The sequence below is a fragment of the Crotalus tigris genome, unplaced genomic scaffold (genome assembly GCF_016545835.1).
Source record: "Crotalus tigris isolate CLP2741 ecotype Arizona unplaced genomic scaffold, ASM1654583v1 scf7180000020588.15403103151:6194809, whole genome shotgun sequence".
Classification (NCBI taxonomy): domain Eukaryota; kingdom Metazoa; phylum Chordata; class Lepidosauria; order Squamata; family Viperidae; genus Crotalus; species Crotalus tigris.
Window position 1 is genome coordinate 538,354 of NW_024098092.1, and position 22,076 is coordinate 560,429.

Here is a 22,076-nt window from a genome sequence, read left to right on the forward strand (position 1 = left end):
GGCCTGTTTGGCCTGGGCCTCGCTTGCCACAGATAGGTAGGAACTCCTCCCGGGGGTCACTGGACGCGGCTTCCGAAGACCAACGTTTTTCGGCCCTCTCACAGTTCCTCCGATCCGCTTCCCGCACCCCTGCCCTGCAGAGATGCCCGAGAGCCTGGCCCAGAGCCCATGTCCAACGTCACCGGCCAAGCCTCTCGCGTGGCCCCAGCTGCGGTCCACAAGGTCCCTCTTAAGTTTGTCTTCGTGGGCTGAGGCCCAGTGGCCCACAAACGCAAGGGGGGTGGGGGTCTCTGGCACTCACAGGCTTGCAAAGGGGGCTGCTTCTCCAGCTTGTGGAAGGTTGGGGGTTGAGCCCTGTTATGCGCCCCCCCCTTTTCACGATGCCCCCACGGGGCGTCTTCCGTAGCCTTGCCCTTCTCCTGTGACGTCCTCCCTGCTGGAGACCCCAACCCAGAAGTCTGGCTGGGCTCTTGAAGCCTGGAGCTGCCGCTCGGCCAGGGTTGGACGCACAGATGCTCAGGGCTGTGTGCCAGCCGTGGAGGCTGTGCTTGTCCAGGCCAGAAGCTTGGGGTGCCCCTTGCGCCCTTGGCAACTTCACCCCCATCCAGGATTAACTTGTTACACCCCACCCCACTCCCCCGGATGGGATCAGCTCTTGGCAGCAGACTCCTGCTGGAAAAATGCGCGCTTGAGCCCTGCCCAGCCGAATCGTTTTTTGGGCAGGAGAGCCATCCAGTCACTCGTCAGGGCTGGGAGGGGACACCCAGCCTCTTCCCTGAGCCAGGAGGGGGTGGAGCCGGCAGGTTTGGGAGCCGAACCTGGAGGGAGGAGGCCTGGTGGAAGGGCTGCAGTGGGTGGGCCCAGCCCGGGGTGACCTTTCTCCTACATGCAGCCACTTGCGTCCCTCCCCTGCCCAGCCCACTGCCTGGTGGAGCAGCAAATAAAGGCCGCCTCTGCTGGGGTTGCACCCAGAGGGAGGTGCAGCTGGGGCTGGAGCAGAGAGCCAGGGCTGCCAATGCTGGCGAGGGCTGAGCACAGCTCGGGCTGGCCGTTGGGGGCCTCGATGCCAGCCACCCCGTGCCTGTGGGAAGAAAGGGGCCTGCTCGCCCCCTGTCAGGGCTGCCTCGGCAAGGCTCCTGCTTGGGTGGGGAGGCCTCGCCTCCCGTCTCTCCGCCTGGGCCGGTGGCAGCCACCCCATGGAGGCCTCCCCCCGCCGCCCGGCGGCGCCCTCCGTCTCCCCGCCGGTGGATTTCGTCCTGGGTGCAGCGGCATGCTGCCTGGCCTGCGTGTTCACCAACCCGCTGGAGGTGGTGAAGACCCGTCTGCAGCTGCAGGGTGAGCTCCGTCCCCGGGGCTCGTACCAGCGCCACTACCGAGGGGTGCTGCAGGCCGTGGCCGCCGTCAGCCGGGCCGATGGACTCCGGGGTCTGCAGAAGGGACTGGCGGCCGGGCTGCTGTACCAGGGGCTGATGAACAGCGTGCGATTCGGCTTCTACTCCCACGCTGAAGATATCGGCCTGACCCAGCATCCGGGAGGGACCTTGGCAGCCGGAGCTGTGGCTGGGGCACTGGGGGCCTTTGTCGGGAGCCCGGCCTACTTGGTAAGCCTTTTTTTGGGGGGGGGTGTCTCCTGGGCAGTTCCTTGGCTTGTTGGGCCACGGTGGTTCCCCCTTTGCAGGCTGGACGTGGAGGTCGGTGGGGCCGGGGTCTCCTGGCTGCACCAAGGGGGGAGGGAGGTCCTCTTCTTCAGCAGCACAGCCTGCTGCGGGCTCTAAGGGGCTGGTGAGGCCTTGAGGGGGGTTCCCTCTGCCCAGGGTGCCTCTGCAGGCACCAGGGTCTTCTCTTTGCTGCCCGCAGAGGACGGGGCACGGAGGCTGGCTAGGATGGAGCATCCTTCAGCCTCTTCGCCAGGAAGACGCAGAGCCTGGGCGTTTGCAGCCCAAGAGAGCTGCCCAAGGAACTTTATCCCAAAATGGCCCTTCAGTGGCCCAGTGCAAGGCGGGCATGGCGCTCTGTCCCTCCGCAAAGGTTCTGCCTTTGCTTGACCTAAGTGGGAGCTCCAGTTGCTTCCTGCAAGGGGGGGGGCATTAATTAGGAAGCCCCTTTTGGGAAGAGAGCCCAGAAGAAGGCTTTAGCTTGGTATTCCCGAGAGGGAAATAAATGCGTTCCCTAACGGTCGTAGGCCGAGCAAGTCCAGGTTGAGGAGGGGTGCAGGTCAGTGGGAGAGGGTTGGTTTTCCCTCAACCCCCCCCCCATCCCGACCTCAGCACTTTTGCTTTCCTCTCGCAGGTCAAGACGCATCTGCAAGCACAGACGGCGGCTGCCATAGCTGTGGGACACCAGCATAACCACAAGGTCCGAGGTGGTCTCGTCTCTCGCCACAGGCTTTGCTCAGGAGGCGTGGGGGGGGGGAAGATGCCCCTTTCTTGGTCCAGGACTCTGCCCAGAGCTGTCTTTGCCCATCTTGGCATTTTGCAGGACCCCTCCTGGGGGTGCCAAGGGCGCTCCTGCCAGGGTCACGCCTGAGCAGCCCCAGTGCATGGGAGGAGACTCCCTCCCACTCAGCCTCTTCGCAGCGGGGTGAAGCCAAGGGAGGCCTTGCGACAGCTGGCACTGCCAAGCCGGAGGGAGGGGGAGCCCGATTGGTCACCAGGCGAACCACGGCCTGGCTCAACCGGAGAGGAATCCTCTTTGAGAAGCTTAGCACACCGGCTCCGGTGGCCCAGCGTCGCTAGCTGGCCAGCTGGCCAGCCTGAAAAGCTCCCAGCCCACCCGTCCCGGGAGCTGGGCTGTGCCCCAGCCGACCCTGGGATGGAAGCGTTTTCCTAGCTGCTGGAAAGGGCCCCAAACAGCCTATCCCATCCTTGACATGCCTTAGAGCAGGGGTCCCCAACTCCTGGTCCGTGGACCGGTACTGGGCTGCGGCATGCGAGCAACCGGTCCACACAAACAAGCAAAGCCCCATCTGTGGGATGCAGGCAGCACACAAAACCACGCATTCTCCGGTCCGTGGAAAAACCTCTCTCCACGGAACCGGTCCCTGGTGCCCCAAAGGCTGGGGGGCTCTGCCTTAGAGCAGCCCCTCCTCCCTCCCAGCTGAGCATCCTAGGCAAAGAGTCTGGACCTTTTGCCCTTTTGTCGGTTAAAGATGGAGTTTCCCCAGCCAGGTCCTTTACGTGGCCCACGCTGAACGGGCAGAGAACGGCGTGAGGCCATCCGATTCCCTTTTTTTTTTTTTAAAGTCCTTTCTGGAACCAAGCTTGGCCCTGCAGTGGAGGGGAGGTTCCTGCAAAAAGTTCCTCCCTTTTTCAGTCCCCTCCCTGGCCTGGCCCAAGGAAGGGGCGCCCGGCTGAGTTTCTCGCCTTCTGCCGCTTTGCAGAGCATTTCCGGGGCCTTTGAGGCCATCTATAGGCGGCAGGGGCTGCTGGGGCTGTGGCGCGGCGTGAGCGGAGCAGTGCCTCGTGTCATGGTGGGCTCCTCTGTGCAGCTGGCCACCTTCGCCTCTGCCAGGGAGTGGGTAGCAAGGCAGCAGGTGAGTAGGCTCTCTGTGTGTTTGTGTGTGTGTGTGTGTGTGTCCTGAAGGGGGTGGGCCTTTGCCCAGCATCCAGCTCGCTGGTGGGAGCGCCCCTTTGGCCGTTCCCAGCCACCCTGCTTCCCCAAGCATCCGTGGCAGCCTGCGGACACCGGACCTGCCCTTGCCAAGACAGTTTCTCTGGCTTTTCGTTTCCCAGTGGTTCAAAGAAGGCAGCTGGATGGTGGCTCTTGCTGGGGGCATGATCAGCAGCGTGGCCGTGGCTGTGGCCATGACTCCCTTCGATGTGGTGAGCACACGACTCTACAACCAGCCGGTGGATGAAACTGGCACGGTGAGGCTCTCGCGGTGCCCCATTGATGCAAAATGCCCTCGTCCAGGCTTTGGGCTGAACGTTGCCCCGTCAACTGGTCCTGTCCTCTTTCCGCTGCAGGGCAAGCACTACCGCGGCTTCTTCGACTGCGTCGTGCGGGTCTCAGAGAAGGAAGGCATCCTGGCCCTGTACAAGGGCTTCGGCCCCGCTTACCTTCGCCTGGGACCACACACCGTTCTCAGCCTTCTCTTCTGGGATGAGTTGAGGAGGGTCACCTACTGGCAGCAGGCCACCTGAAGACCCCCCAGACTGCTCAGGACCCTCCAGCCCCAGAGAGCTGGACTGCGGGGAGAGAGGGAGAGCAAACAGCTCTTTTCCCAGCTGGAGCGTCGTCAGCGGATGTGTCCAGATACGGAGCGATGATGAGAGCTGGAAAAGCAAGGACGCCACAGAGCTACACCACCCTTTTTGGAGGGGGAGGGGGGTCGGTCCCAAATTCACCATCTGAGAAAGGACTCCTGCTCCGGGGAGCCCTCTCCCCCCACTCCATTTTGACTCACACTCCAGGTCCAGAGTCGGAAAGGCAGGCGCCAAAAGGGAGGGATGGCGAGCATCTCTCCTTCTCCAAGCGTCCGTAGCGGCTTCACACGGGCAGAAAGGTTTTTTCCCCACAGAAGAGAAAGAGCAGGTAAAGCAGGAAAGATGGAGGAGGAAGAGAGAGAGAGAGAGAGAGAGAGGCAGAATGCTGAGAGATGAGAAAAAAAGGAAGTCTCGTGCAGCTGGGGCAGAGGGGCCCTTCCTGCTTTGGACACACTTTCCACTCTCCTTCACTGAGGTGGCAGGGGTCCCCCCTAGGCTGGAGGCAGGCCCAGACCTTGGGAGCGACCCCGTTGCCTCTTCTGACCTTGGGGAGCCATCAGAAGGGACCGGGGGGCGCACAGGAGGGACAGGTTGCAACCATCGCTGGCGTTGGGTAGAGTCCGAGAGCCAGTCCCAGCAAAGCCGTCTCCAGCAAGGAGAGGGAGGACACTGTGGGCAAGGGGTGGCCAACGTAGACAGCCCCTCCCAGCGAAGGAAAAGGCTGACAGCCTTCTCCCCCAGGGTTTATGAACCCTGGAAGTGTCTTTGCCTCCTCGTTGGTCGGACAAAGTTGAGTTGGCAAAATTAGCCAGGTTTGGGTTTAAGCCATCGGGAGACGGCGGAGGCGCTGGGTCCAAGGGCCCAAGTTCAGAGATGGAAGGAAGGTGTGGCTGAGATTTATTGCTGCCCCGAACCCAAAAGCCCTGGACCTCCCCTGACCCATCGCCGCCTCGCCTGGCCTGGCGCCGCAGCAGGACTGGGGCAGAAAACCGCCTAGGGGCGCCTCTCCTGTTTTTGTTGTTAAAAAAAAATAAAGGCTCCATTTCCACAAACCAGAGAGCAGCCCCTGTGTGGGATGTGCGCGGCCAGCCGCCGGGGGTCCTCGCTCAGACTCCAGAAGGGGGTCAGCACAAGCGGCCAGGGGGGGACGGGTGCGGGGTGGTGGACGCGTTCAGCACATGCTCAGAGGCAGCGGATGAGCTTCCCGCTTCGTGGGCCAGTCCCTCAGCGGAGCGGAGTCGGCCTCTGTTCGGGGCTGATCCTGGCCTGAGGGACAGCTCCCCTGGCTGAGGGTGTGGGGGGCCACTGAGGAAAGATGGGTCTGGGAGTGTGCCCAGGGAAAGAAGAAGCCTGCAGTCTGGCAGTGGCTCTGATGCCACAGGGAGGCCCGGCCCCACATGTCTCCCCCAGGCAGGAGGGATTGGCCAGGCCCAAGGCCAGCAGGCAGGGGGCCTCCGATCCTCCAAGTGAGGCTAAACCAGTGGTTCTCAACCTTTTTAATGGTGCGACCCCCCCCCAAACCGGTCGTAAGTCGAGGACTACTCAACCGGTCGTAAGTCGAGGACTACTCAACTGGTGCAGCACCATTTGCAGAAGGGGACTTTTGGCGGGCTCAGCAGGGCAGAGACAGCCTGGACAATTCCTCTTGGCTTTGGAAAGCCAATAGAATTAGACTCTATTCAAGAGAGTCTATTCGATTGGCTTTCAAAAGCCAATAGAATAAAAGGGAGTAGCACAGCTAAGGAAAAGGGGGAAAAAATGGCGGACTGCGTTGTTTGGTGACCCCCGTGAAATGGTCGTTCGACCCCAAATGGGGTCCCGACCCACAGGTTGAGAACCACTGGGCTAAACGCATCGGTGCTTCCCATCCGAGGCAGCCCTTAAGGGGCGTTTCACGAATACTGGGGCAGAAGGCAGCTGTGGACCTTAGACCCAGGATGTAATTGTCTCGGTCTTTAGCACTTTGTGGTCTTCAGAGCACTGGGGACACACACACACACACATACACATGCACGTGTTTGATTGCCTGCTTAGTGTGTCTGATTCCGTGACTCCTGTGCCCTAAACAGCTGCAAAAGGGGGTCTGTTCTTTTGGCCCCCACATCTTGCCCTCTGGGGCCAGGAAGGCCTTCCACCCCTGTGCTTCCCCTGTGCTTCAGGTGGAAAGAATTTTGAGTCAACTTCCCTGCCGTTCCATCATCCCCAGCCTGCAAGAGCAGAGCCTTGGACGGGCGCGGAGTGAGCAGAGGTGTCTTCCCAGGCAGCGGAGGTGCCCTCCACGTCCTGCTAGCTGGGAGGGCCTCCCTCCTCTCCCAGGGAAGAAAAGGCTGAGCCAGCCTGCCCACTGCTTCCCCCCACACACTCCCCGTTTTATTTGCTCACTCTGGGCTCAAGGTCCTTCCTGTGCCGTCCCTCGGAGGCCTTGGAGAGGAGCCTGGGTGCAGCACGGGCCACAATGCTCTCCTGGCTGTTGAGTTTCTTCCCGCTGGCCTGGACCTCCAGCCTTGTGGACTCCCTCCTGCAGGGTTAGCTTCCTCGCCCCCCCCTCCACTCCCTCCCTCTCCCCACGGTCCCTCCCTCCTTCCCTCCTGGCTGACCTTTTGCTTCCCTGCAGGGCTGGTGGGGGCCTGTGCCGTCTGCATCTTGGGCAGCTTGATGAGGATTTACCTCTACATCCGGTGCCTGAAGTGAGTGTCTGCTGGGAGGGCCCCGGGCTGGGGAAAGGAGGGGGCTCCAGGGCCCCAAGGCCACATTCTGCAACTCGGTTCAGCCCGCCACCACCCCGGGCACCTCCCACGGCTGGTGGCTGACCCTTTGCCTGAGCCCTAGAGGCTGTGCAGGAATGGGGCACTGGTCCGGCTGCCCCACCTGGCTTTTCCCCTTCGTCCTCTCAGTGACCCCGACAGGCAGAAGGAGAAGGAGGCTCTCCGGCACCACCAGCCCTTCCTCGACCGGCTCCATCTCGTGGTGCTGACGGCCATCTTCACCCTGGTGGGGCACCGGGTGGCCGCCCTGATCGTCCTGGAGTTCTCCCTCCGGGCGGTGTCCACCATCCTCTCTCTCAACAAGGTGGCCCGTCTCCTTCCTGCTTCTCCATCGGGGCCGGGAGGGGGGGGAGTGGGCAGAACCCAGGGCAGGGCAGAGTGAGGGGCAAAGACGGCCGGAGAAAAAGTGGTGCCAATGCCAGCTTCAGGGCCACTTGATTGGCGCCGAATTCCTGCTCAGGAGAGTAACGCCTCTACTCCGCCCCCTTGTTTCTGCCAGGAGGTGGCCGATGGCTCCCTTGCTTTCTGTCCCCCCACCCGCCATTGGAATGGGGGGGTGGGACAACCTGAGGCTTCACCAGCCACACTCCCCATAGTACCCCTTGTGTCTCTCCCCATTGGGTGGGCACAAAGACGTCCTGCACTGTGCACGCTCCAGGGGCCCTTGCTGGTGCCGCCTCGGAGGGAGGGGTACCAGCTGCGCCCTGACCTCTGCTTTACGAGCAGCTTCTGTGAATAATGGCAGGTGGATTCAGGGGCGCAGGTGGCACTGGTGAAGGGGGTGTCGCTGGACAGATGCCAGTTTCATCAGCGCCTCAACACTAGCACGGCGTGGTTTCCAGGGGTCTTTTTATTGTGTGTGCTGCCCCGAGCTCTTTTGGGCAGGCGGGTGGCTAACTAGGCTTCCGTGTACCAAGGGGGCTTGTGCCCGCTTCTTGCTCTCCAGGGGGCCCTCAGCAGCCAGCTCTACCTGCTCTGCCAATACTCGCTGGGCTGCGGCGTCTCCTGCAGCCTGGGCTACCTGCAGGAAGGAGCGCCTCGTCGCACCTGGAACCTCCTCCTGGCCGTGGGGCTGGCCCTGCTCCTGACCCACTACGTCTGGCGCCTGGCCTGGCACGTCTCCACCATGTACGAGCTGCACTGCAAGGAGCGCTACTGCGGAGGCTGCCTCTTCCTCCTCACCACGTGGCACGGGATCCCCCGGATGCTCTGCCACGCCCTCCGGGTGACCTTTGGGGTGGCCGACTTGGCAGCCGTGGCTCTGATCAACCGGGATTTCCTCTCGACCTCGGAGGCCATCCGCTTCTGGACGCCGCTGACCATCTGCTACACGCTTCTGGTCATCTACATGCAGGGTGAGTGGTTTCCGGTTTGGCGAACACCGACTCTGGCCCCAGGGAAAGCAGGCCGGCCTGCAGACCCTGCCCCTCCCTGGGGCATTGGGGGGGATCCTTCCTGAGCAGGGGCCAATCTCCCCCACCTCCAGGGAAGGCAGTGCCCAGCTCCTCCCGCTGACCCACTTCCTTCCGGCTCATTGACCGACAGAGGAGCAGCACCAGAACCCCACCCAGTCGATGGCTTTCCAGACCGTCTTTGTCAGGATGGGGGGCCTCCTGGTCCTGCTGATGACGGTGGGCCAGTGGAGGGACATCGTGAACATCCTCATCTCGCTGGCGGGGGAGATCTGGTGCCTGACCCAGACCAGATCCATGCTGGAGGTGTGCAGGGAGCAGGTGAGGAGGAGGAGGAAGAGGCTGGACTGTGGACAGAAGCAGCCCAACCTCTCAGCTGCATCTCTGCTGGCATCGGGGAAGTTCCCTTTCAATGGGGCTCAAGGTGTGAGCAGGCCATCGCTGTGGGGTCCTCATGAGCTCAGCATGGGGGGGGGTTGCTCTCCCTCCCCCCCTCCAGCCCAAAGTCTGGACGTTCTGACGGACATAGGCAAGAGGCCTCCTGTGCTGAGGGTCCGGGCGCTGTCGGAGGGAAGCCGGCCCTTCCATATAGTTTGCATTGCTTTCCATTTCAGGATGAGCATCCCCCTCTCGTGGCATCTGCATCTGGTCCACCTCGCGGTCAGCGCCAAGAGCCCTCAAGATCTCTGGCGGCGGCAGCAGCAGCGACAGAGGTCACGTCCTGAAAAAAAAGAGAAGCCTCACAACAAGGGCCCAGCCTAGAGACTGTAGGCCACAAGCCCAGCTCCTTCTGGGCGGTCCAGCTTTGGGGCCAAAGGGTTGGTGGGTTCCCTCTCGGTGCCGTGGCAGCGCTACCCCCTTCAGCAATTCCCTCTCCGGTCTGCCTTTCCGGGATGGCAGAGAGGCCAAAGCGGGCTGGGTTAGGTTGGCTTTGGTTGATCAGTGGCAAGGGGAGTTAATTCGGGCCAAGGGGAGGTGCCGGAGACCTGGGGGACGAATGGAGGAATCGCTCCCATTCTGGGTGCCAGGGTTCCCGGCTAAAGGGAGCTGAGCCTGGGCTGACCCAGGAGAGTCTGTGGGTCAGATGGGCCCCCTGTCCCCCCCCCGCCCCGTGGCGAAGGCTGCCACCTGCTTTGTGCATCGCGGGCTTGATTCCAGCACCGTATTCCCCCCACCCTCCACCCACAGGAAGTGGCAGGTGGGTCTTCATCCCTTGCCCGTTTCACTCTCTGTTCTCCCGGCTAAGGCTTTAAGGCAGTGGTTCTCAACCTGTGGGTCGGGACCCCATTTGGGGTCGAACGACCATTTCACGGGGGTCACCAAACAAGGCTGTCCACCATTTTTTCCCCCTTTTCTTTGGCCGCGCCCCTGGGACCCGGTGATGTATAAATGGTTGGGGGTCACCACAACATGAGGAACTGTATTATGGGGTCACCGCATTAGAAAGGTTGAGAACCACTGTTTTAAAGTTCCCCCCCCGTGGGGGGAAAGTGATGAAGGCGGTTTTATTTCAGACAGTGGTGAGCAAGGCTTTGCTCAAACTGAAATGCGAAGGCCGGTTAATTTTCTCTGGTCTCGTTAGACAGGAAAAGAATCTCTGCCTTTTAGCGGCCTTGTGTTCCAGCAGGATGCAGCGGCGGTTGAGCCTGCAAATGTAGGAAGTAAAATAAAAAGGACGGCGAGAGAAATCGGATTTTTGTTTTGTTTTCTTCTCGTGTCGGTTTCCACGCCAATTTCCGCTCTCCCGATGCAACTGGACCTCTTCAGGCACAGTGAGTTTTGCAGGATCTCTTTGGAGGGATCCTTCTTTGGAAGGGGGCCTTGCGGAGTGTCCCCCGTGGGCGGGCCTGGGATCTGGAATGGCTTCCCCACATGCCCCCACCCTCAATGGGAAGACGGCCTGCAGCTCTTTCCTCCACCAGCCCACAGTGGGTTTTGGAGCAAGTGGGGGCTGTCCTATGCCAGGGGTAGGCCACCTTGGCTCCTTTATGACCGGTGGACTTCAACTCCCAGAATTCCTGAGCCAGCATGGGGGAAATGGCCCCCTCATGACTCGTGGACTTCAACTCCCAGAATTCCTCAGCCAGCATGGCTCAGCTTGGAAACCTCTCCCTTTCCCCTCAGCATGGCTGGCTCAGGAATTCTGGGAGTTGAAGTCCACCAGTCATGAAGGGGGCCATAGTTCCCCCATGCTGGCTGAGGAATTCTGGGAGTTGAAGTCCACGAGTCCTAAAACAGCCAAGGTTGCTGACCCCTGTCCTATGCCTTGTAAGGCGTTGGCTATTCCATCTTTTCCTGCACTCCATGCATTTGTGGTGCTTTTTCTGGATGGCTGGCACTGGGCTTAAGCCCGTTCTCCCCCCCCCTCCACCCACTCAACGGGTCCTCACCAAGGTGATGGGCGCACAGCTGTACCTGCCACGTGAAGCTCTTCCTGGGTGCCAGGCTCAGAAAGGTTTTTGCCCTGCGTGCCTCTATTTCTTCCGTGCTCCATCCATCTGTCCAATAAACAGGCTTACTGTACCTAACAGCCCCCCCCCCAGTGAACTGCAAGGTCCACCACATCCCTTCTCCCCCCGCCCCAAGTCCCTTTTCCTTCCACTCCAGGCCTCTGTACGGCTTCTCCACCAGCTCTGAATGCAGCATCGGAACATCTTTCCCTGTGAAGTGAATTAATGAAGTCTTGCAGAGTCTGGAAAGCTTTTCCCACACTGGAGCTTGGCATCTCCCATGGGGGGGGACAAGGGGGGGGGAATGCTTTGATGCCTTTGGGGGCTCCTTTGGCAACAGACGGTCTGGATTGATGGCTTTGTGGATGCAGGAATCCTGGCCTGACTGTGCTTTCTCTTGCTTGGTGAATTTTTTAATCTGGACGGGCTCTTTCCGTCCGTCCTGCAGATTGGTGGCTTCTGCCTGGGTCTGTTTCCCCCAGGAGAACAGAGTCGGATGGGACCTTGAAGGTCTTCTAGTCTGACCCCCCCCCCTGCTCAGGCAGGAAACCAGGAAGGCCAGGGCTTTGTGGAAACTCTGTTGCGGGCATGTTGGCTTGCCTTCTGCTGCTCTGGCTCTAGAAAGGTCAGTTTCCGCTTGGGAGCAGTTCCAGCTGCTTTGCCGGGCCTTTCCATTGTTCCCTAGAGGAGGGGTCTCCAACCCCCAGTCTGTGGACCGGGACTGGGCCGCACAAACAAGCAAAGCTCCATCCGTGGGATGCAGGCAGCACACAAAACCACGCACTCTCCGGTCCGTGGAAAAACCTAACCGGCTTCTGGCCCTGGGTGCCGTTGCTCCCCCCCCCAAACGGCTTCACTGTTTTGGTGGCTGCCTTTCACCCCTCCACCCCTGCAGTGTTTGCTCCTAGCGCCGAATAACAACGCACGAGCCTCAAAGGGACACAGGGCTCCCATCCTCACTGCTTTCCAGAAACACCCCCCCCAGTGTCAGAGGCTGTCCCCATCAAAGGCAGGATGGGGGGGGGACGGGCAGGCATGGCCCCCAAAGGTTGCTTATAGATGAAAGGGCTGGTTTCCTTTCCTCGGCGGTAACCTCTGACCCCCGAGGTGTGACCGACTGTCTCGCCAGCCCGTCCTACCTGGGGAAGGACATGCATCTCCCTCTCCCTGCTGGTTTTGTCCAGCAGGTGGCAGTCTTGGGTCAATTTGGGTGGCTTTTGCCAGTCTGCAGAGTCAGACCTCAGGGGCAGGAGGCTAGGGAGGGAATGGGGAGGGGGGAGGCTGGGAAATCTGCCTTCTTTTAGTGCAGTGGTTCTCAACCTTTTTAATGCCGCGACCCCCCAACCGGTCGTAAATCGAGGACTACTCAACCGGTCGTAAGTCGAGAACTACTCAACCGGCGCAGCACCGTTTGCAGAAGGGGACTTTTGGCAGGCTCAGCAGGGCAGAGACAGCCTGGACAATTCCTATTGGCTTTTGAAAGCCAATAGAATTAGACTCTATTCAAGCGAGTCTATTCTATTGGCTTTCCAAAGCCAATAGAATAAAAGGGAGGAGCACAGCTAAGGAAAAGGGGGGGGGAAATGGCGGACTGCGTTGTTTGGCGACCCCCGTGAAATGGTCGTTCGACCCCAAATGGGGTCCCGACTCACAGGTTGAGAACCACTGTTTTAGTGGCTGAAAAAAGCCAACAGGAGCCGGCTGGGTTGATGTCACGCTGAGCCTCGGCTGCCCTGGGGGAGTCCTCAGGCACTGTCCTGACACACACACACACACACACACAGAGGGGCAAATCTCTGCCCGGCCCCTCCTGCTCTCCCCTCTTCAGATGCACTCCGGAAGGCTTTGCTTGATGCTCACTTCCCACCACTGTTCAGCCTTGTCGGTGCAAAAGAGAACCTGAACTGCGGTGCCCACTTCAGTTGGGGTGTCCCTGGCCAGTAGACGGGGCCGGACCACCAGAGGATGGGTGAGGATCAGGCCCACATACTCTCGCCCAGGACAGCGATGCCCTGCATCCTCTGGGCACAACTGGGGTCCGGCCAGCAGGAGCAGTGGGACACGAGCGACTCTTGGAGGCCTTGGATCGCGTGACCGAAAGGTTCCTCTCGGGAGAGAGGTAAGCCGCTGGGAGGGGCGGCAGCAGACCCCCGTCCCCAAGCTCCTTTCCAAGGGGTCGGCCCCACGAGATGGGCCAGACTAACCCCCCCAGGGACTTTTGACTGTCAAGAGCAGCGATTCTCCACCTGTGGGTCGGGACCCCATTTGGGGTCGAACGACCATTTCACGGGGGTCGCCAAACAACGCAGTCCGCCATTTTTTTTCCCCCTTTTCCTTAGCTGTGCTACTCCCTTTTATTCTATTGGCTTTTGAAAGCCAATAGAATAGACTCTCTTGAATAGAGTCTAATTCTATTGGCTTTCCAAAGCCAATAGGAATTGTCCAGGCTGTCTCTGCCCTGCTGAGCCCGCCAAAAGTCCCAGTCTGCAAACGGGGCTGCACCAGTTGAGTAGTCCTCGACTTACGACCGGTTGAGTAGTCCTCGACTTACGACCGGTTGGGGATCGTGGCATTAAAAAGGTTGAGAACCACTGGTCAAGAGTAACTTGCAGGCCTCCCTCCCTCGTTTTATGTTCTTGTAAACTAGGAACTAAGAAGGCTGAGTTGTTTGCCCCAGTTAGCCCCAGTTAGGTCCTTGGCAGGTTCAAGTTCCCCTTTACATTTTTCTGACTGGGGCCTTGGGGGTGGGGAGGGGGGGGCTCCTCAGCTTGAATGGCCAGCTGGAAGCTTTATTGGGGCCTGGGAAGAGGTTCATTGTCACCACCATGCCTGCTTTTAGAATGCCAGCTTCCACACGACCGACTGGAACGGTACCAATCTCGCCAATTTGGTAGACATCCTGAAGTGGCAGGCGTTAAGAGAGAGGTTTGTCAGCTGGACGGGTTGATGGCAAGGTAAGAGTCCAGAGCTTCGAGCCGTGTAGTTCCACCATCTTTATGAGTCACCTTCCACCCTTTGAACCAGGGCATCTTAGAGCTAGGTTCCGACACGTTATCTCCGTTCCAGCCTGAAATTAGCCCAGAGGCCACCGTATCTGGAGTGTAGCCGATTTTCTTTATGTATGTCCTGACTTCTTTGACAATTTCCTCATAGTTCTTCTGGCTGTAAGGTGGCTCAGTGGAATCCATCTTGTTGAGTGCAACAACAAGCTGTTTTACGCCCAGAGTATAGGCCAGAAGGGCATGCTCACAAGTTTGTCCATTCTTGGAAATACCTGCTTCAAATTTGCCAACGCCAGCCGCAACAATTAGCACAGCACAGTGAGCCTGAGATAATAATAATAATAAAGTTGGGAGGGACCTTGGAGGTCATCTAGTCCAACCCCCTGCTCAGGCAGGAAACCCTATACCATTTCAGACAAATGGCTGTCCAGTCTCTTCTTAAAAACTTCCAGTGTTGGAGCATTCACCATTTGTTCCACTGGTTAATTGTTTTCACTCTCAGGAAGTTTCTCCTTAGTTCTAGGTTGCTTCTCTCCTTGATTAGTTTCCATCCCTTGCTTCTTGTCCTGCCTTCTGGTGCCTTGGAGAAGAGCTTGACTCCCTCTTCTTTGGGGCAGCCCCTGAGATATTGGAACACTGCTATCATGTCCCCCCTCGTCTTTCTCTTCATTAAACTAGACATGGTCAATTCCAGTGACCGTTCCTTATGTTTTGGCCTCCAGTCCCCTAATCATCTTTGTTGCTCTTCTCTACTCTTTCTAGAGCAGTGGTGGCGAACCTGTGGCACGGGTGCCAGAGGCGGCACTCAGAGCCCTCTCTGTGGGCACGCACGCCATCGCCCCAGTCCTAGGCCTTCAGCTGGGTTTTATAAAACCTTTTCGCTTTAGGCCTCCGCCGCCGTGTACAAAAAAAAAAGGTTCAATCAATCAGTCAATTTCAACTCGCGGGAAAAAAAAAGATCTTGCAAAGTTGGAATTGATTGATTGAACTTTTTAGTCCCACCCAGTCTGTTACCACCGCAGCCACGCCCATCCAATGGGCCAACCCACCCAATGGGCCACACCCACCCAGCACCCGACAATACATAAGTGGGTTTTGGGTTGCAGTTTGGGCCCTCGGTCTCTAAAAAGTTCGCCATCACTGTTCTAGAGTCCCAACACTTTTTTTACACCGTGGTGACCAAAACTGGATGCAGTATTCCAAGTGTGGCCTTACCGAGGCCTAGTAAAAATCATGTTTTTGATGAAATCTCTGCGTCCAGGAGCATCAACGACAGTGACGTACAATACTTGCCGGTTTCAAATGTCCAGAGTGAAATGTCAAGGGCGATGCCCCGTTCACGTTCTGCCTTCGTGCATACTTGAAGGAGCCTCTTTACCCGTCCACGGCAGCTTCCTTCTCAAACGTCTCAATGGCGCCCTTGTCCATCCCACCACCATTTGTCAATCAGATGACCAGTGGTGGTGGTGGTGGTGGTGGTGGTGGTGGTGGTGGTGGTGGTGGTGGTGGACTACCCAGCATCGACATGGCCGATGACAACGACGTTGACGTGGGTCTTTTCCTTTCCCCACCTTGGTTGGGTGGTTCGCTAAGGCTTTTCCCTCGGCTCCAGTAAAAGGTCCTGCGAAACAGCGGCGCAACCCGTCGCGAAAAAGAGACCCAAGGGAAGACATCTTGCCAATCTCTCAAAGGAGGAGGGGGGGAGATGGATGCCAGAGGTCTCCCCCCAAGGTGGGGAACGGGGGGGGGGGTGGTCCCCTGCTGAGCCAGGCAGCCCCATCCAACAGCTCTCCTTCCTGGCTCAGTCAGTGACGCCTCTGGAGAGGTCCAGGATGATGGGACTTGTTGCCTCCTGCCCTGGGTGGGGGGAGGATGCTGGGTCGGGCAGTCTCAGCTGTTGGGGGGGGGGATTCTGCTTGGGAAGCCAGAGGGGGCCCGCGAGAGCCCGGGACCCCAGCAAGGGGAAGGGAGGGAAGGGAGGAGGCAGGGAGGGCGCGGCGAGTTCCAGTAGGGGAGGCGGGGCGCGGGAGGGCCCGGCAGGTAGGAGAAAGCGCCGCGTTCTCGCAGACGCCCCTCGCCTTTTACGGCCACGGCGGCGGCGGCGGGGCGGGGCGCGGCTGCTCGACCCCCGGCAGGCAGGCAGGCGAAGGTGTGTGTTGTGAGCGACGGCCGGAGGGAGAAGCAGCCGCCCGCCGTCGCTGCCGCTTCCAGGTGAGGTCGAGGGCGGCGGTCAGGGTCGCCCGGGGTCCGCTCTCTTTTGCCCGTCCCGGGACGAGATGCTTGCAGGGGAAGCCGCCCCACGCCCCCCCCCCCATTTTCCCCGCTTGGAAGAAGGGCGGAGAGGCCGGGCGGGCAGCGCTCCTGCTTGCAAGGAGGGTCCGCAGGGGCTGCGCGCCCCCTTCCCCTTCCCGAAAGTCCCCCGGGAGCCGAGCGGGGCCGTCCCGTTGGCCTCCCGGGGAACAGCCGGTCGGGAAAGGAAGGAAGGCAACGGCCGGGAGCGGCCGACGCGCGCTGCCCCTTGTTCCTGCATGGGGCGCTTGGGGAGGCTTCGGGGGAGAGGGGCTGGGGCCGGGTGGGAGGGAGGGAGGGGGGAGCTGGGCGCTTGTTCTCCACGAGGAGGGGGGGGTTTCCCTGCCCTTTTGAGCCTCGGAGGAGACGAGCCCCCCCCCCAAAGCTCTGGACCCAGAAGAAAAGGAGGGGGGAGTCAGCAAGGGCTGGGGGGGGGGTTGGCAACGTTTATGTTTCCCTTAACCCCCCCCCCCCTTTCAGGCTTTTGTGGCTTCCTCTGCTGGGATGGAGGGAGGTGGGGGGGGGGCTTGGAGGGAGATAGCCCCCTTTGAGGTTGCCTCCAGCCTGCCAGGGTTCCCCCTTTTTCTCAGGTGGGGATGCTCTCGCACCAGGCGGAGAAGCGCATGGTCTCCTCCATCTTCATCATCCTTGCGCCACCCCGGAGGGGCTGCGGGGGTCCTGCGAAGGCCCCGCCGGTCCTTCCCACGGAGAAGCTGGTCCCTCGTAAAGAGGGGAGGGGGGCCAGCAGCAGTCCGGGTGCAGGTGAGGCTCCTGTCGTCCTTGGGCCCCGGGCCCCGAATGTGGTCCCGGTCCAGAGTGGGAGCAGAAGTGGGGAACCTTCAGCCGTGGGGAATCTCTGGCTGGGGGGCCCTGGATGGACCCACGAGGATCTGGCTGAAGAATAAGCTCCTTCCTTCCTGCAGTTTCCTCTGCCCGGCTGGCACCACCTCTGGACCCCCCTCATTCTGTGGAAGCTGTCCTGAGGTCTCTGCAGCCGTCCGCTGCCCTCCCAGTGGAGACCCTGGGCCCCGGTCTGCAGAAGGGAGCTGCCGCCTTGCCCTCCCCCCTGCAGGTAATTATCCTTTTTCCGCAGAGGGTCAATCTTCAGCTTTTCCTTTTGGAGTCTGGCAGCTGGCTTGGGAGCAGAATTAAAACACAGGCTCCACGGTAGCCGTAAACTTTTTAATATACTGTAATGGCCGCCTGGCCATAGCCTGGATCCTTCACCGGGAACCTTCCCTTTAATCACGCCATCCATGCCTGTTTTTTTTTAAATGAAAGAGGGAGAAGAACTGGCCTTGAGGCCATTTAGAGAGGCTCCAGGCCGCATTTCAACACACACACACCAACACACACACACAAATGTTGCAGCTTCAAAAAAAAGAAAACCCCAAGAAAGACTTCCCAGTATTGAAGGGGAAGGAATCTTTAATTAAAGTCCTCCACCCTTGACCCACAATTGTTAAATTGCTGCAGGAATCCCCTCGGGCAGACAGACTGCGAAACTCGGTCTGTTTTTTTATTTTTTTTTCCAGACTTCTGGAGTGGAAGAGCCTCCGCCGGCCTCTCCTCTCGGCTGGACAGATGGACAGGCGCAGGAGGAGGTTGCAGCGCCAGGTGAGGAGCTGCCCCCTGTCCCCACCGAGAGGTCTCCCGCTCGGTGTCCCAGGGAGGCGACTTGACCCCGGCTGACCGGGCGATCCACCCTCTCTCGGTCCGCTTCATTCCTTTCCCAGATATTTGCGCTTTCTGCCATAAGGGCATCTCGCCCGATGCTCTTGCTCTCGAAGCCATGAGGAAGCAGTACCATGTCAGATGCTTCACCTGCCGGACCTGTCACAGCAGCCTTGCGGGGAAGAGCTACTACCAGAAAGAGGGCCGGCCCTTGTGCACGGCCTGCTATCAGGTAAGGCCTAGGGCGCCAGGGGTAGGCAACCTGGGCTCTTTTATGACTGGTGGACTTCAACTCCCAGAATTCCTGAGCCAGCATGGCTGAGGGGAAAGGGAGAGGTTTCCAAGCTGAGCCAGGCTGGCTGCGGAATTCTGGGAGTTGAAGTCCACCAGTCATAAAAGAGCCAAGTTTGAAGATGCTGGCTGCGGAATTCATGGGAGTTGAAGGCTGGCCACCACCAGTCATAAAAGAGCCAAGTTTGAAGACCCCTGTTAAATCTAACAAACAAAATGGAGGCTGGCTGAGGAATTCTGGGAGTTGAAGTCCACCAGTCATAAAAGGGCCAAATTTGAAGATCCCTGCTCTAAACGAGCCTTACTGTAGACCTAATGGCTGCACAGACTAGGCCAGGGGTAGGCAACCTTGGCTCTTTTATGACTTGTGGACTTCAACTCCCAGAATTCCTCAGCCAGCATGGGGAAACTATGGCCCCCTTCATGACTGGTGGACTTCAACTCCCAGAATTCCTGAGCCAGCCACGCTGAGGGGAAAGGGAGAGGTTTCCAAGCTGAGCAAGGCTGGCTCAGGAATTCTGGGAATTGAAGTCCACGAGTCATAAAAGAGCCAAGGTTGCCTCTCCTTGGCCTAGGCAGTGGCCAAGCCTGGCACAGATGGGGGGGAGGGAGGAGGAGGAGGAAACACTTTAGATCCAAGAGGCCCCCAAGATCATGCTTGCCTCTCGTCTTTCTGGGTCTCGCCTCTGCCCACCCCAGGAGACCCTGGAGAAGTGCGATGCCTGTCAAGACTTCATCCTCCATGAGATTGTGTGGGCTCTGGGGAAGGGATACCACCCGGAATGCTTCACCTGCGTGGCCTGCAGCCGCCAGATTGGCAGCGACGCCTTTGCCGTGGATGACGAGCACCAGGCTCTTTGCCTCCCGGACTTTTACAGGTACAGCACCGTAGCTTCTCTGCCTTGCAGCGGGTGGAAGAGGGCGCGGCGGGAGGAAAGCAGGGACGAAAGGCCGGAGAATTAGATGGCTGAGCTGCCTGCCTGCCTGCCTGCCTTCCAGGAGGTTTGCTCCCATCTGTGGCGTCTGTGAGGAGCCCATCATCCCGCGGGACGGGAGGGACGCCTACAAGATCGAGTGCCTGGGGAGAAGCTTCCACGAGGATTGTTACCGGTGCGAGGTGGGTCTGGGGAACTTGGCGAAGCAGGCGGGGGCCTTGGAAGCCTTTTTTGGAAGGATGCTGAGGCAAAGAAGCCAGCATCGTCAGGGGGCCTCTCCTTGGTGAGAAATCTGTAAACCGAGTCAGTTTTCTTGCTCCGGAAACTCCCTTTCCTAATGGTGGAGGGTTTCAGTGACTGGGAAAGCGTGCTCCCCCCCCCTTACCCCACAGTGTTCTTTGGCAAAGGGGATGAGGGTTTGAAAGCAAGCAAGCCCGGAGGGGGGGGGGGCGCAAGGAGGCAGCCCTGACGCTCGTTTCTTTTGACCCGTAGAAGTGTCAGGTCTTGCTGTCGCTGGAGCCCACGGAGGACGGGTGTTACCCTCTTGGCAGCCGCCTCTTTTGCCAAGCCTGCTACGTCTGGCAGACCCGGGGTCCTCCTGCTGCGGAGACGGATGCTGATCGCTCTTGGAAGTGGGCCCAGGAGGGCTAGTCCAGTGCTCCAGCTGCCTCCTCCCCTTGTTCTGTCTGCGATGTTTTCCTTCCGTGGGGAGTGGGCCAGGGACCGAGAGCGAAGCCCTCCTTGCAAATTGGACTTGCCACTCTTCCACCAGACCAAAGATGCCGTGCTCCTGCCCCTCCCCAACACAGACCAAAGACGCCGTGCTCCTGCCCCCCCCTACCCCAGCCCTCTGCTGAAGTCTGCCGGCTAGGGACAGTGCTCTGCTCTCCTTGTTGATGGAGGTGCCGCAGGAGCCGGGATTCAGCCTGCAGGAAAGCTGCTTTCCCAGGCCAGGAGAGGAGAGAGTCAGAGTGCTTAGTAGTCCAGCTGTGTTTGACAGCTGGCTGGCCCTCCCCGCTTCCCCCCCTAGCTCTGCCTCAGGGTGGGGGCAGGTGGCAGCCGCGCCTCTGAGGAGCGCCTGGCCTGAGCCAACACAGAGGACCAGGACATGGAGCAAGTCCATGCTTGCAAATTGCCAAGCGGCAACTCCATTGTGTTTTGGGCCCAAACGGAGGGAGCTGAGGGTGCTGTAATCCTGCAGGCCCTAATCCTGCCCTTTGTGTCCCAAAAAAAGCCCCTTCTTTGAGTCCAGCCCAGCAGCCAGATCACACAAAAGGCTTGGCGGACACACGAGCAGAAGTTCAGTGGACTTCTCCTGTTAGTACCCATCTCCTCCACTAGGGGGCAGCGCAGCTCTGGCCCTCCCTGCCAGTCAGAAAGACGTGGCTGCTGCTAGCCAAGCAGGGCTTAAAATACTGGGGAGGGGGCAGGTGGGGCTCTCCCCCCTTGAAGGACAGAAAGGAATTTTTGGGAAAAGTGTACGGAATACAGACACGTTGGGGGGGGGAGGCTTTTGATTCTTGGGCAAACCCTTAAGCATTTTTCCCTTTGGTTTTGTCAGTTGTGGCCAGCATGCCGACGGAGGGAAAGGGGTCCCCAAATTGGCTCCCCATTTTTGCTGGCTTTTCCTCCCCCCCCCCCAAGCAAGGGGCGGCATCTTGCTGACTGCTCCACTTGTGCTGCCTCTGGCTAAGTGCTCTCCAGGGCCACAGCTGGAGGGGGAGAGGAATGGGCTCTTTTGGGGGCTCCCTCAGATGCTTCAGTCCTTCTTTGAGACTGGGGGGGCCGGGCAGCCTCTCCCCCCGTCGGACAAAAGGCCCGATGACCTGCAGCCTTTATCATAAACCGCCTGGGAGCCGGCAGACAACAGAGCGGCTGCTTAAAGCCATTTGCCCCAAAGGTCCTTTTCAACTGGACTTCCTTGTTTATTTTTTTTTTCCCCCTCCCTTGGAAAACGTTTCGCTTCTCCCATCCAAGAAGCGAAAAGTTTCCAAGGAAGGGGGGGGGGGAAATAAAAATAAAAAATCCAAAATAAATAAGTAAATCCAGCCGCCTTTTGGAAAAGCACTTTTTGCAGGGGGTCTTCAACTTCGGCCCTTTGTGAACTTCAACTCCCAGAATTCCTCAGCCAGCTTTGCCAAGTTTGAACCCCCCCCCCCTTTTGGGACCACCATGAAGGGGATAGTTGAGAATCCATCTCCGTGGACATGAAAGCCATTTTTTGCGATTCCCAGCCACACGCGGCGGCCGAGAAAGGCAGGGCCTGTCCGGGGTCGGGGAGGGGTCGAATCCCCACGCGTGTTTTCCAGACAGTCCCGACGAGTCTCCGAGCAGGACACGGGATTCCTCGCAAGCATCTTGGTTGACCGGGGTGCAATTAAACACCATCGCAAATAAAAGCTTTAAAAAGCATCGAAGCCTCGCACCAAAATCTACGGGACGCCCGTTTCGGGGGGAGGGCCTCCCCGAAACGCATCCTCGGGGAGGGGGTCCGGAGACCCCCCCCTTATTTGACTCGGGGGGGGGGAAGCCGCGGCGGCGATCGGGCTGGGGGAGCGGCGCCCCTCAGTGTACAGCGCCCCTGCTGGACGCGCGAGGAAAGGCAGCCGCGGCGCCCCGGTGTCACAAACTGGCCGCCCGGCCAGGCAGCGGCGACAAAATGGCGCCCTTAACGAGGGCGGGGCGGCCTTTCCCGGGGCCGCGGGGCAGAGAACGGCCGGCCCTTCCCGGTCGCCCCCTCGTCCTCCAGCTCCTCCCGATCCCCCTCCTCCGGGCAAGGGGTCGGCCGAGCCTCCACTGCGCTCGCCGGGCCTGCCAGAGCCTTGCTGACGGGACCGAGAATCAGTCGCGCAGGCCGCACGGGGAGGAGCGGGAGACTCAAGGGCCTGGGCTGCGGAGCATGGGAGCTGGAGTTGAGAGCCCGCTGAGCTCGGGAGGGGCCGAAAGGCCGGGAGGGGCCGAAAGGGAGCCGGAGCTCCGTTCCCAGAAGGGAGGCAATAACTTGAGGACGCGGATCCCGGATACGCGAGTACGTCGCCACAGACGGGACGCGC

General features: G+C 59.7%; 3 protein-coding genes and 1 pseudogene across 5 annotated transcripts; 3 read left to right on the forward strand and 1 right to left on the reverse strand.

The window, feature by feature from the left end:
• The first annotated feature begins 73 nt into the window (after positions 1–73).
• SLC25A34 (solute carrier family 25 member 34) lies at positions 74–5,257 on the forward strand. The gene is made up of 5 exons (XM_039367154.1): positions 74–1,601; positions 2,290–2,355; positions 3,380–3,532; positions 3,732–3,866; positions 3,966–5,257. Exons 1-5 carry the CDS (start codon positions 1,197–1,199, stop codon positions 4,140–4,142), a joined length of 936 nt encoding a protein of 311 aa, XP_039223088.1. The 5' UTR covers positions 74–1,196; the 3' UTR covers positions 4,143–5,257.
• TMEM82 (transmembrane protein 82) lies at positions 4,402–10,075 on the forward strand. 2 transcript variants are annotated; one of them, XM_039367149.1, is made up of 6 exons: positions 4,402–4,533; positions 6,820–6,892; positions 7,100–7,274; positions 7,917–8,325; positions 8,516–8,703; positions 8,997–10,075. In XM_039367149.1, exons 1-6 carry the CDS (start codon positions 4,449–4,451, stop codon positions 9,105–9,107), a joined length of 1,041 nt encoding a protein of 346 aa, XP_039223083.1. In that variant the 5' UTR covers positions 4,402–4,448; the 3' UTR covers positions 9,108–10,075. The 2 variants fall into 2 exon arrangements, with proteins under 2 accessions (XP_039223083.1, XP_039223084.1); XM_039367150.1 differs by lacking the exon at positions 4,402–4,533 and adding an exon at positions 6,046–6,730.
• A 3,473-nt stretch (positions 10,076–13,548) lies between these two features.
• LOC120319064 lies at positions 13,549–14,164 on the reverse strand (annotated as a pseudogene).
• Positions 13,676–21,435, forward strand: FBLIM1 (filamin binding LIM protein 1). Of its 2 annotated transcripts, none has more exons than XM_039367152.1 (8): positions 13,676–13,786; positions 16,714–16,885; positions 17,047–17,195; positions 17,659–17,740; positions 17,860–18,029; positions 18,788–18,966; positions 19,088–19,205; positions 19,516–21,435. In XM_039367152.1, the coding sequence occupies exons 2-8, from the start codon at positions 16,720–16,722 to the stop codon at positions 19,672–19,674; spliced, it is 1,023 nt and encodes a 340-aa protein (XP_039223086.1). In that variant the 5' UTR covers positions 13,676–13,786; positions 16,714–16,719; the 3' UTR covers positions 19,675–21,435. The 2 variants fall into 2 exon arrangements, with proteins under 2 accessions (XP_039223086.1, XP_039223085.1); XM_039367151.1 differs by lacking the exon at positions 13,676–13,786 and adding an exon at positions 15,860–16,045.
• The last annotated feature ends 641 nt before the right edge of the window (positions 21,436–22,076 follow it).